General features: G+C 36.0%; 1 protein-coding gene across 2 annotated transcripts in view; it reads left to right on the forward strand.

Annotated features, from left to right (window-relative positions):
• ATRNL1 (attractin like 1) overlaps positions 1 to 14,243 on the forward strand; it is an 817,982-nt gene that overhangs the window by 556,074 nt on the left and 247,665 nt on the right. For both annotated transcript variants that reach the window (XM_047702609.1, XM_047702610.1), the window contains exon 27: positions 8,018 to 8,125. In XM_047702609.1, the coding sequence (XP_047558565.1) occupies positions 8,018 to 8,125 (108 nt within the window). The remainder of the gene's footprint in view (positions 1 to 8,017; positions 8,126 to 14,243) is intronic.

The raw sequence follows: 14,243 nt of genomic DNA on the forward strand, positions 1-14,243 counted from the left end.
TTAAACCATACAGACTTACAGTGATTGATTCAGAGAGACAGTTGTCAGGTGCTGTTTCCATTTTCTTGGCTTCAAACTTCAACTGGGAAGAATTGTGCCATGTAAGAAGTACTGTTTTGGCTGCTGTGCATGACCATGAATACATAAGGATAAGGAAGATCTGTCATACTTTCTTTTCTTTGACATTGCGTAAATTAACCTAAACAAAGACAGTCCATACTTAACTGCCCTACTTGTAAAAGTGAGGTATATTTCTAACTCCTGTCACTAGAGAGCTTTTAAGACCTTATTATAGGCAAATGATGGTGATACTTTCAGGCCATACAGTTTGTGCCACTCTGCTCCTGATAGTATGTGCAATTTTTAGAGTTCCATAGAATTATACTACATGGAAGCTATTTAAAATCAGTTAAGGGGGCACCTGGGTGGCTCAGTTGGTTAAGCCCCTGACTCTTGATTTCAATGCAGGTCATGATCTCAGGGTTCTGAGATCAAACCTTGTGTTGGGCTCTGTGCTGTGCTGGGTGTGGAGGACTGCTTAAGATTCTCTCTCTCTGCCCCTCCTCCCCTCAAAAAACAAAACAAAATAAAGTAAGTATGTAAGGCTGATATGGAGATAAAATCTTTCAGTCTAGAATATAGGTGGTGTTGTACATACAACCTCATAAACATCAAAGTTTAAGAACCACTAGCTTATCATCAATAAGCTAGAGGAAGTAATAAAAGGAAACTTTAGAAATAGATGTTAGGGTTTTTGAACCCATTCTGCTTTTAAGATATATATCAAGTTCTTATCCAACGAATAGGGATGTATAGAGAATCCTAAAGTAGTCTTACTTGTTTTCATTATTTATTCTATTTTATTTTTAAGCATTAATATCTGTTGAGAAATTTGTCTGTTGAAAGAATTTAAGAAAATAGTAGAGTTACATTCTGGTTCTAGATAAGGGGCAATTAGCTTCTGAAGACAGTAGTAAGTTAAATTGTTGAACCCATTGAAATTGCAAAGAAAAAAATTTTTTTTGAAAAAAATTTTTTTGAAGAAAAGTATCATTTATTGGTGCATTGATTTTCTGGTACTCATCTATTTATTATTTAGAAGTCTGTGCTCTACAGGTTGAAGGATTTGTGGCCTAGAGGACTTCTTTTTTATTTATTTATTTATTTATTTATTTATTTATTTATTTATTTATTTGACAGAGATCACAAGGAGGCAGAGAGGCAGGCAGAGAGAGAGGGGGAAGCAGGCTCCCTGCTGAGCAGAGAGCTCGATGTGGGGCTTGACCCTGAGATCATGACCTGAGCCGAAGGCAGAGGCTTTAACCCACTGAGCCACCCAGGCACCCCGCCTAGAGGATTTCTAAGTTCCTTTTTCAGGTCTAAGAATCTATGAAGAAACTATGCCTTAATGATACCAATTAAGTGCACAGTGTTATCAAAATGACAACAAACACCTTCATTTGCTGGCATTATTTAGTCCTTATCTTGGCCTTCTATGTATGAATATTAGCTGTATTTGAGTGTATTTGAGTTATAACATATTTACTCTGAATTATCAACATGTATAATTTTATGCATATTCACATAATACACTTTCACACAGACATCGACATGCTGATATAAATATATATATTTATAAGGCAATATAGCCTATTAGCATTAGAGAGAAAGTATTGAACTTTGTATTTTGGAACACTTAGAAATATTTTCCATTGTTCTCTTCTTCCTCTGTCTGGTCCAAGGTTTGATGATAGTAAAGGTAGGTTTTATTTTTGTCACCTTATTGCTCAAACAACCCTCTGTACCTGAACAATCTACCTGGAAAATCTGCTATGGCTGTTTTACAACTGAGGACATTTTGCCTTAAAATAAAGAAGAAAAGCTGAGTAAACATAAAGTTTAATGGGATCTTCTGAGTGATGAAATCCCTTCTAAATGGTCACTGAAATTTATTTTACAAGTTAATACAAATTTGTAAAAATGCCAATTCGAAAATCACTGAAAGTGAACATTTTCAGTGAATACCTGTCAAGAAGGTAGATACCTCTCGGGAAGCTCTTAGAAAATTTTTATTTTTAAGTAAACAACTATTTCAAGAGTAACATAGTCCCAAAAGGTCAAAGATTGCAGAAGTCTAGAAAAAGGTAATTAAAGTAATCTGAACAAGAATGTTATGCCAGGCCACTCCCATAAAATGCTAATACTAGTTTCAAACCAGAAGACTGGGAAGCAAAACATTCCCAGGCTTCTGAATAGGAATTTGAGACTTGCACCTTACAGATTTAGTTGTATAAAATGCTAGAATATCATACTCTCCTAATTTAAGGATACGAAAATTTATTGCCACTTCTTTTACATCCTTGCACCATCCTAATACCAAAATAACAAAATTGATTGTTCAACTCTGTTGCTTTATGTTAGCTGTATTTGTGTCAAACACCACTATTGATACTATACAACCGAAATACTCTTTTTCATAAAATGTTGCTTAATCTCTTATTCAAGAACTTTGTTCATTTTGGTATGGAAGTTCAAGAGTAATGACTAAATCATCTTGATTGCTCCTTTCATGCCTTTCTAAAATCTTGGGAATATAATTGCTATTAAAAATACGAATGTGTTATAATGACTTTATAGCGGTTTTTTTTTTCATAATTTTTGCAGTATTACAATAAGGTAAATGAAAAGCAACATGAAACCTGCCATTGATTTGTTGGGTCCACAAAATTGCCCCATTCTAAAAAAAAAAAAAATATATATATATATATATATATATATATATATATATCCGTTTAGTTTGGAGGATAAAACTTCTAGAATATCAGGGACATGTACTTTTTTTGGGGGGGAACACATACTTTTAAAGGCTTAATCATAATTAAAATTAGTTTTATCATAACTTGCTTTCACTCACATTTGGATGATATGGATTTTTATACTTTAAGTCACTTATTAATTGTTCATTCATCAAATCCTGCTGACTACCAACTAGCACTGTGAGTAATAAAAAACAAATAAAAACAGATCTTTTCCTTAAGGAAGATTTCAGAAAAGTCTAAAGATATTAGAAGATAGTACCATACTAATGTAGTAAATAATTTATAAGTGAAATGATTACTTCAAACTTGGGGTGAAGTAGAAGCACCTTTGGAAGTGGGGAAGAAGGATGGATAGAACCTAGACATAGAATGAAGGAGACATGAAGACAGGTGGGGACAGTTAGTTACTGTTCTGTTGTGTGAGCTTTTAAGGATTATTTTCCTAAAATCTGTTAGAGAGTAGTATGTCTTTTGTTGGAAAGGTGGTTAGTATGAACTATGAAGAATGATACAGTATTTGAAATAGTAGTATTGAGTAGAAAAATTATCATATATACATTTGATAAAATCAATGATTATTCCTCGTTGCCACATTTAAGCCAGGATTTTCATATTATTTTTAATTTCATGGTTTGTTTTGTAAGACATTTTGAATAATAAAATAGTTATTATAGACAACAAACAGGACACTAAGAACATCTCTTTAATTTTTAAATTTTCTTGACCACAGTGTTTATGGCAGCATGATTATAATCTATTGTATTATGGTCAATTTGTTCTTTTGGCTTTATCTTTATGCTGAATAATTGGCAATAGCAGATAGTTATAAAACAGATCATCTGTTTTATGGCTTCTTATTGCTGTACAAAATGTTAAACTTCATTTTATATAAAAATCACAATCACAAAATTAATTTAATTTCAAAAGTTCTTAAGAAAATATTCTATACTTCCTCCCAATTTGTAGGTTGAAGTCTTGTCATTCTTAGTCACAAATAGCAGAAAGCAGTTCCAAGTCTAAATTCATTTTACCACAATCATGACATTTAACAACTGTGTCATAAATACGTAACATTTGTTAAAAGGGAGAGTAGTGGAGCAAAATGTGTCACTAGTGCTGAAGAAAATGGACCTCTGGTAATTAGTGTGCCACCTTCAAAGACAAAATTAGTGCTTGAAATTTAACATAATAATTGTACCAATGAACAGTTACTGATTGCTCACAATGTTCCAGTCTCTGTGTTGAGCTGTCCAAGGGAATTACCTCTTCAGTGCCTTATCCCTTCTGATATTATTGTTATTCCCATTTTTATGGAGAGAAATAATAAGTATCAGAAAGGTCTGAGTAATTTGGCTATGGTCCAAGAGTTTGTGAATGGAGAAGCTGGGATTCAAAACAAGTCCTCTGAGGTATAGTTGTAGGTATAGACACTGTTAATATCCCAGCTATTCCAATGAGAAAAATTGAGGCTTAGAGAACTCTAAATAATTTGGTTAAGCTCAAACAGCTAATAAGTGAAGAAAAAAAAAATGGTGTTCAGACACAGGACCTCTTCACTCCAAAGTCTGACTATATTGCCCGTCAGATAAACTTTGACAATATTGAAGTCACCAGCATGTCATTTACATCCTTTTTGTTCTGACACAGAGGGGACTAAATTCAGGAAGGAATGCATACAGATGTTACCTGGCAAGAGGGGGCACAATTGGTAAGGATATGGCTCAACGCCAGAAATTAGTAGCAAAGAGAATCTCACTTTATTCCACTTCATTATTTTAGGGCCATCATATCAAAGCAAAAGTGTTTCAGGAGAAAGTGACTTACCTTTTCTGAGTTTCAGTCAAAATATTTGCATTAGTTTTCTAAAGTCAGAAATTCGGTGTTCAGCCAGTCCTTGAACTCATCCTCTACTAAGTGGCCCAGAGTTAATTTGTCTGGCTAATTCCCTATTTGTATCTTTTAAAGTACACTATCTTGTGTCCTAATTATTTTTATATTACCATGTCTCTTTTTATGTATTACAGCGTTATGATCTTGGGCAAGAATAGTGTTTTTCTTCTGATTTTGCAAACAGTATTGTAGGAAGCATTCGATTTTTAAAAAGCAATGGAAATTCAAACCTCAGAGGACAGATTAGAATCTTTAAAATACCTTTGTATTCTACAAATTTTTTTTTAAAGATTTTATTTTTTTATTTGACAGACAGAGATCACAAGTAGGCAGAGAGAGAGAGGAAGGGAAGCAGGCTCTCTGCTGAGCAGAGAGCCCGATGTGGGTTTGATCCCAGGACCCTGAGACCATGACCTGAGCCGAAGGCAGAGGCTTAACCCACTGAGCCACCCAGGCGCCCCTACAAATTTTTTTTAAATGAACAAAAGTATTAGATAGTCATTGATTTTTCTTTATTATGAGTAGTGGGGTTCATAATAATACATTACAGTCCAGAGAAATATATTCTTTGTCAAAGATAGTGAATTTGGAATATTTATAGACTTATATTACAATTTGTGGTATTGAGTATTCATGAATTATATTTTGTAGACCTTTTACTTTTAGATCTAGGGAAAAGGTAAGATAAGGAAACAGAACTGTTCATTTTGTTAAAAGTCTTTTTTTTTTTTAAAGATTTTTAATTTTTATTTATTTGACAGAGAGATCACAAGCAGGCAGAGAGGCAGGCAGAGAGAGAGGAGGAAGCAGGCTCCCCGCTGAGCAGAGAGCCCGATGTGGGGCTCGATCCCAGGACTCTGAGATCATGACCCGAGCCGAAGGCAGCGGCTTAACCCACTGAGCCACCCAGGCGCCCCTGTTAAAAGTCTCTTAACTATAGAAAACAAACTGAGGGTTGCTGGAGGGGAGGTGGGTGTGGGGGATGGGCTAAATCAGTGAATGGGGAAGGAGGACTTGTGATGAACACTGGGTATTATATCCAAGAGGTGAATTACTAAATTCTACTCCTGAAACCAATGCTACACTATATGTTAACCAATTTGAATTTAAATAAAAATGTGGAAGGAAAAAAAAATCTCTCAATTATATGAGATGTCATTTGTAATCTGAGGAGAACTAGTATAAATGAAGAAAAAACAATTTTTTGAGAGAGGGAGAGAGAAAGGGGTTGGGAGCATCGGAGGGAGAGGGAGACAGAGAATCTTAAGCAGGTTCCACACCTAGCGTGGAGCCCAATGCTGGGTTCAATCTCACAACCTGGAGATCATGACCTGAGCCAAAATCAAGAGTTAGACACTTAACCAACTGAGTCACCCAGGCACCCCCACATGAAGAAACTTTTTAATACAAATGTTAGAAAATTGTGTTTAAACCCAAACTAGAATTTACAATTTTCTCATGGGTATTTGTACATTACCATAGGAAAGATAGTTTGTGTATTTGTGTGTGTGTGTGTGTGTGTCTGTGTCTGTATCTATGTGTGGACCTGTATGTATATTTTTATCTGAGAGACAAAGAGCATTGTGTCTTCTACACTTGGTATCCCTCTACATCTGAAGTAATGTTACATTTGCATTTGTATAAACAGAATGTTCAGATCTACTGACCACTCCTAAGGCACAAACAAGATTCTATTTTCTAGCAGCTGTATTTTTAATAATGTAATTTTGAGGTTATATTAAGTGAATAATTTGGTGGTTTATATCTTTCACTTTTTCCTTCGAATATGTTTTTAGTGTGTCTTCATTGCTTTTAAATATACATATAATTTAGGAACTTAAACTATTACTCAATAATAAGTGTATTATTTCTATCCATCCATATTGGCCTGTGGATGTTCTCTTTTTAATAATGACAAAGCAAGGCCTTAAATTATATTTTAGATGCTCATTTCATGAACACTGTCACTGCTGTGTTACAAGTGTTAAAACAAAAATGTTAAATAATAAACTGCCATCAGGTGTTGGCTTCTGTTCCTTCATCAACTGAAAGCGAATTTTATGAATGATGCATCACGGCACGACATACATTTACATTCACATACCACTTGTTAACGTTTTAAGTTAATGCCAGTGAATCTTTAAAAATCTCTGTGAATAATGAAGCTATTCATTGTGTTCAAGGATTTTGCCTTTTTCAATGATAGGATTTTCTTCTCATTTGAAAGAGTATTTAATTGCATCGCTCATCCACTTTTAATATTTAATAATAATTTTATTAGCTGTGTTGAATGAGAAGGGCAAGATTTGCAATATCTACTGCTGGTCATCAATTTTTTCTTATCATGACTTAATGAATATTATAATTACAAGGAAAGGCAGAAATATAAATTAGGTTGGTAGTTGGCTGGGATTTGCTAGTTTATTGCTTTTAGCTTGGGCAAAGCCCAGAGTAGACACAAGGACAAAGAAACAAATATCTGGGAGTGCTTCAGAAGCCCTGGCACAAAATTTTTGTAACCTACTAATCATTGCTCATTTTAAATAATGAACACAGACGGTTTGAATCAAGTTACAAACACTGTCAGTAACAATTCCTGCTGGTTCCACAGCAGTTGACAGAATCTTGATGACTGCTAAAACTTTGTCTTGGCAGGTGTATGTTTCTTTAATCTCTATTAATGCCTTTTGAAATTTTTTTTTAAGATTTATTTATTTATTTATTTATTTATTTGACAGACAGAGATCACAATCAGGCAGAAAGGCAGGCAGTGGAAGCAGGTTCTCCGCTGAGCAGAGAGCCCAATGCGGGGCTCAATCCCAGGCCTTGGGATCATGACTTGGGCTGAAGGCAGAGGCTTAACCCACTGAGCCACCCAGGCGCCTCCTTTTGAAACTTTTTATTATCTTTTCTTAAACACGTTTACTGGTATTTACCTTCAGCTGAGACAAAAGCTGCATTATTTTGAGTGGGAAGACTTGGCAGATCCATCCTCATAGCAGGGCCTTTTACTGAACTAGCCCTCCCATCTTGGGTTTTCAGAATGCTTTTGAGTACATTTCAGTAGGTCTGTGGGATGGAAGTAAGGGGAAAAGTTCTTTACAATAATCATGCGTTCAAAGCCTCTGTGGATTAATGACCCAGGCCATGGGGAAAAAACAATTTTTATGTTAGTGATCTAGGTATAGATATGTGTATCAGATGGTTCCTAAGTTTTGAGTACCATTTGTTCAAAATGGAAACCGATCTTCTTGAATTTCCTGTGTTTTTAAACCCATTTTAAACAAATCATTTTTAACCCCCTCCAGCAACTGCTTCGAGAACGACAGCAGATGGCCAGCCGTCCCTTTGCTTCTGTTGATGTTGCACTGGAAGTAGGAGCCGAACAAGCAGAGTTTCTGCGAGGGCCGTTAGAGGTAGGAACTGTGGTACCGAAAGGGGACCACTGTGATTTGCATATTTATATTGCTTCTCTAATTTGCATCTGCTTGTACAGCCAAATACAGTCTGATTATGTAGAGTTGACAAGATTCACCTACATTTGTGATGCCACTTCCAAGGCACATAGTTTTAATAGTATGACATGAGCTGTAACAAAAGCCACTAGAGAGTCTATTAGTCTAGGCAAGAGTGACAGACTGCTCACTGGAAGCCTGGAGCTGACAGGTAGGAGCTGAAGGAATTTAAGATACAGGTATGATGGAAGAAACAAAGCACCTCTATTTAGTCCTTGGAGTGCCCAACACCTTTTAGTTCACAATTCACATTTATCTTTATTAACGAAGTTGACTACAACAGGTGGGTGGAAATGAGTTGCATTTTAATCACATAGTTGCATTTTTGAATGTTGAGAATTATAGAATATTGTGAATATTTTCATTTGTGGTAACGGCTGTATTAGTATAATCTTTTTATTGCACATGCAGAAATAGAGTATGGTGAAGGAGAAATCATTATGTGCAAGTAAATGTGGTACTGGACTCCTGCAATAATGCCTGGAATGGTTTCTGAAAATAATAACACACAGAGAGGAAAAATCCACAGATTGTGATTAACGACTAATCAAAGCATTTTGAGGCATAGTAATTTAGTTATATGCTTATTATTTTTTATTTCTATTTCACGGATGGTAAGACGTTTAAGTAGGAAGATTAAGAAACACTGTAGAATTGAAAATTGTTTTCCCTTTTTAAAAAATGTCCTTATATGACTAATTTCATGTTGCTATTTTCAAATCTTTCTTTTCTTCAAGGAAAGCAAGGAGTATAAAAATAGACTCTTCCAAAAACCTAGGTACAAATAGAATTGATTCTGTCTCTAGCATTTTAGTTATTTGGGGGAAAAAAAAATTAAACAACTGAATCAGGCCTTGCAGATGCTATCCAAAGAACCAGTTTCTAGAGGACATTTCTCTGTGAGTTTTTGTGTACTTGACTTACTATTCTAGATCACAGATTGCCATGGAAGCTCAGATCATTAGGAAATCAGTATGTATATTTTCCATTACTTGTGGAGAAATTAGAAGACAGAAGATTAAATGGAAGTTATAGGAAGTGCTCTGATTTCATATTGGCCCTTTGCCTCACCTCACTTTAGTACAAAATCTTTAACAAATAGGAAACCTGCACTGTTTGAATCCAACTTTTCTCCTCATCTGTTAAAAACATTGTACAACACTGCGAAAACACAAGTCACAGGAGAGAAATGAATGTAAACAATACAGACATAGTCCACAGAAGAAAGGGACCAATCAAAGAACTAGAAAACTCACAAACGTAAGGAGCAAATGTAATTCACGTACATATGTACCTCCATGGTGTGTTAGCTGCTCACTAGTGCTCAACCGTGTATTGTTAGGTGTGTGTGTTCCTAATCTTTCCATTTCTTTGTTTTATTTCTTCCAGATTTTATTTCCTTATCATTGTCATCTATAACATTAAATTTTATTATACAGAATTTAAAGATTTCTGCCTCTACTTATAGTTCGTGTTTGCCTACTATTCCTTTTCTTCCTTTACTTCCAGCTTCTCTGTATCCTTTTGTTTCCTACTTATCCCTTGTAGAAGTGACTATTCACTTTATCCTGCCATCCTATAGTCCATCTTTTGATTAATTGTCTGAATCTATTTACATTGACAATAATTACTATACTCCCAAGGATTATTTTAGCTACTCCATTGTGTGTGCAGATGCGTGTACATGTGTGTGTTGTTCTTGTTTTTGCTACTACCCTTCTTTTTTTTCTTTTTCCCTATTGCTCTTGGATAAATTGATGTCCTTCTAATAAACAGTGTTACATATTCTATTTCTGTTTCTGATGGTTACACATTATGTACCAAGATTCATAGTGATGGTTATTTTCCCTATTACTAAGCTTATTAATACACATTTCACCCTGCCTGTCTCAAACAAAATTAATATTTTAATATGCTTTTAACTCCTTCTGTTTCTCCTACCCTATGTCAATACTGCTTGGAAATATTAATCCAGATATTATGGGTGTACTTTTTAAATTTAAGTAACAGTGAATTATCTTTACCCTTCTTTTTCTTTATATCTAGTTGCTTACTCATGCATTTCATTTAGTTTTCACTATAATAAATCCTCCAACATATCTTTTAAAGAGAAATTTTATGTGGCATGCTCTTTGAGACCTCAAATGCCTATCAGTATGTTTATTTTGTCCTCACATGGAATAACAATTTAATTAGATATAAAATTCAGTTTCAAAATTCTCTTCTTCAAAATTTCAAAGGTATTAATTGCTCCCTTGTCTCAAGTCTGATGTCAGTTTGATTCTCTGTCCTTTGTAAATGATCTCCATTTCCTTTTTGAAAGCTTTCAGAATTTTCTTGTTTCTCAGTGTTCTTAAATTTCTCTCAGATATGTACCCATTATCTCGTATTTGGCATTCTATACCCCCTTTAAATCTGCAGCCCTATAACTTTGTATTATTCTGGATAATCTTTGATTACTATTTCTTTAAATATTTCTTACCATATTCTTTCTTGGAATTCCCATTAGATGCTCTTGATACTTCTATCATCTGTATTTCTTTTTTTTTTTTTTTTAAGATTTTATTTATTTGACAGAGAACACAAGTAGGCAAAGAGACAGGCAGAGAGAGAGGAGGAAGCAGGCTCCCTGCCGAGCAGAGAGCCTGATGCGGGGCTCGATCCCAGCACCCTGAGATCACGACCCAAGCTGAAGGCAGAGGCTTAACCCACTGAGCCACCCAGGTGCCCCTGTCATCTGTATTTCTTAACTTGTCTCTCATTATTTCTACTCTTTCTATTCTTCCTGGTGCCTCTGGGAAATTCCTCAATCTGCCATTTCAGTATACTGATTTTTCTTAGAGTGTATCCTTCTGTTATTTAACCTATTCACTGACTTCGTATCAACAATGATATATTTTGTTGTCAATAGCTGCAATTGTTTTCATAACTGTTTGTGGATGCCTCATATTTCTAATATCCTCCCTCATCTTTCTGAAGCCATTCATATTTAATTTAAATACTGTTACGGGCTTTCCCTTATATTTGACTTCCTCTGGTATAGCTCTTTCTGTATTTCTACTTTCATGGTGCTTACACTCTTCAGAGGTCTCCTTTCTTTTTTCTATGTACACATATTTTATTTCAGCTACTGAGATCCGCTTAGGAAGAACGATAAAATCCTTGACTCTCATTTGTACTCTTTTAAGCAATTAGTGGTTGGGGGAGAGGAACCTGCCTATGACATATAATCTGGCTTCAGTCACACTGCTCATTTGTCATGGATGTCCCTTTCACTAGCAAGACTTTGAAGTACTTCCTTCCCAACCATTATTCCCACCAGGCTACCTATTATGGTAGCCTCTCTCTGCTGCAGTTGGAGCACCACAGTTGAGGTGGAGAGAAGTGAATGCTTAGGGGTTATCCAGACCCCCACATGTATGGGTCTGGGATTCTATACCCCAGCTGAGCTCTAAAGCTACTCTATCATTAGTTCGCAGCCTTGTGCTGATGCTGGGCTGTTTCTGCTGCTTTCTTGCCATGCTCAGGTGGGATAGGCATCACCTATCCAGACAGCGTGGACTCTGACCTTCTCCAAATGCAGGACACCATTTACTTCCTATAAGAGGCCTAACCACCTTCTATCTTTCCAACCGTTACTTCAAGGTTTTGTATGAATTGCTGCATGTGTTCTGACAACCAGCAGAATTCTTATAACATAAATGTTATCACTATGTTTGACCTCAGGGGAGGGGACAAGTAACTCATTTTGTTTTATCATTTGTTGGTTACAGGACCATGTGTGTACTTTAAAGGGTAGCTCTATTCTCAAGTTTTTGAGGAAACCTCCATGCTGTCTTAGAGTGGCTGCACCAGCTTGCCTTCCCACCAACAGTGCAGGAGGGTTCCCCTTTCTCCGCATCCTCTGCCAACATCTGTCATATCCTGATTTGTTAATTTTAATCATTCTGACTGGTGTGAGGTGGTATCTCATTGTGGTTTTGATTTGTATTTCTCTGATGCCGAGTGATGTGGAATACTTTTTCATGTGTCTTTTAGCCATTTGGATGTCTTCTTTACAGAAATGTCTGTTCATGTCTTCTGCCCATTTCTCGATTGGATTATTTGTTCTTTGGGTGTTGAGTTTGATAAGTTCTTTATAGATTTTGGACACTAGCCCTTTATCTGATATGTCGTTTGCAAATATCTTCTCCCATTCTGTCAGTTGTCTTTTGGTTTTGTTAACTGTTTGCTGTGCAAAAGCTTTTGATCTCGATGAAGTCCTAATAATTCATTTTTGCCCTGGCTTCCCTTGCCTTTGGGTTTACGATGTTTCTAGGAAGAGGTTGCTGGGGCTGAGGTCGAAGAGGTTGCTGCCTGTGTTCTCCTAATGGATTTTGATGGATTCCAGTCTCACATTGAGGTCTTTTATCCATTTTGAGTCTAGTTGGTCCAGTTTCATTCATCTGCATATGGCTGTCTAGTTTTCCCAACACCATTTGTTGAAGAGACTGTCTTTTTTTCCACTGGACATTCTTTCTGCTTGTCGAAGATTAGTTGACCACAGAGTTGAAGGTCCATTTCTGGGCTCTCTATTCGGTTCCATTGATCTATGGGTCTGTTTTTGTAGCAGTACCATACTGTCTTGATGATGACAGCTTTGTAATAGAGCTTGAAGTCTGGGATTGTGATGCTGCCAACTTTGGTTTTCTTTTTTCAACATTTCTCTGGCTATTTGGGGTTGTTTGTGTTTCCACATAAATTTTAGGATTATTTGTTCCATTTCTTTGCCAACAAATTGATGGCATTTTGATAGGGATTGCATTAAATGTGTATATTGCTTCAGGTAGCATAGACATTTTTCACAATATTTGTTCTTCCAATCCATGAACATGGAAAATTTTTCCATTTCTTTGTGTTTTCCTCCATTTCTCTCATGAGTACTTTATAGTTTTCTGAGTACAGATTCTTTGCCTCTTTGGTTAGGTTTATTCCTAGGTATCTTATGGTTTTGGGTGGAATTGTAAATGGGATTGACTCCTTAATTTCTCTTTCTTCTGTCTTGTTGTTGGTTTATAGAAATGCAACTGATTTCTGTGCATTGATTTTATATCCTGACACTTCACTGAATTCCTGAATGAGTTCTAGCAGTTTTGGAGTGGAATTTTGGGGGTTTTCCACATAAAGTAACATATCATCTGCAAAGAGTGAGAGTTTGCCTCCTCCTTGCCAATTTGGATGCCTTTTATTTCTTTTTGTTGTGTAATTGCTGAGGCTAGGACTTCGAGTACTATGTTGAATAGCAGTGGTGATAGTTAGCATCCCTGCCGTGTTCCTGACCTCAGGGAAAAAGCTCTCAGTTTTTCCCCATGAGAATGATATTTGCTGTGGGTTTTTCATTGATGGCTTTTGTGATATTTAGGTATGTACCTTCTATCCCTACACTGTGAAGAGTTTTGATCAAACAAGGATGATGTACTTTGTCAAATGTTTTTTCAGCATCTATTGAGAGTATCATATAGTTCTTGTCCTTTCTTTTATTAATTAACCCTGATTGATTTGTGGATGTTGAACCAACCTTGTAGCCCAGGAATAAATCCCACTTGGTCGTGGTGAATAATCCTCTTAAGGTACTGTTGGATCCTATTGGCTAGTATTTTGGTGAGAATTTATGCATCTATGTTCATCAGGGATATTGGTCTGTAATTCTCCTTTTGATGGGGTCTTTGTCTGGTTTGGGGATCAAGGTAATGCTGGCCTCTTAAGATGAGTTTGGAAGTTTTCCTTCCCTTTCTATTTTTGGCACAGTTTCAGGAGAATAGGTATTAATTCTTCTTTAAATGTTGGTAGAATTCCCCCAGGAAGCCATGTGGACCAGGACTCTTGTTTGTTGGGATATTTTTGATGAATGCTTCAATCTCCTTACTGGTTATGGGTCTGTTAAGGTTTTCTATTTCTTCCTGGTTCAGTTTTGATAGTTTATAAGTCTCTAGGAATGCATCCATTTCTTCCAGATTTTCAAATTTCCTGGTGTATCATT

Source organism: Lutra lutra, chromosome 14 (genome assembly GCF_902655055.1).
Source record: "Lutra lutra chromosome 14, mLutLut1.2, whole genome shotgun sequence".
Taxonomy (NCBI): Eukaryota; Metazoa; Chordata; class Mammalia; order Carnivora; family Mustelidae; genus Lutra; species Lutra lutra.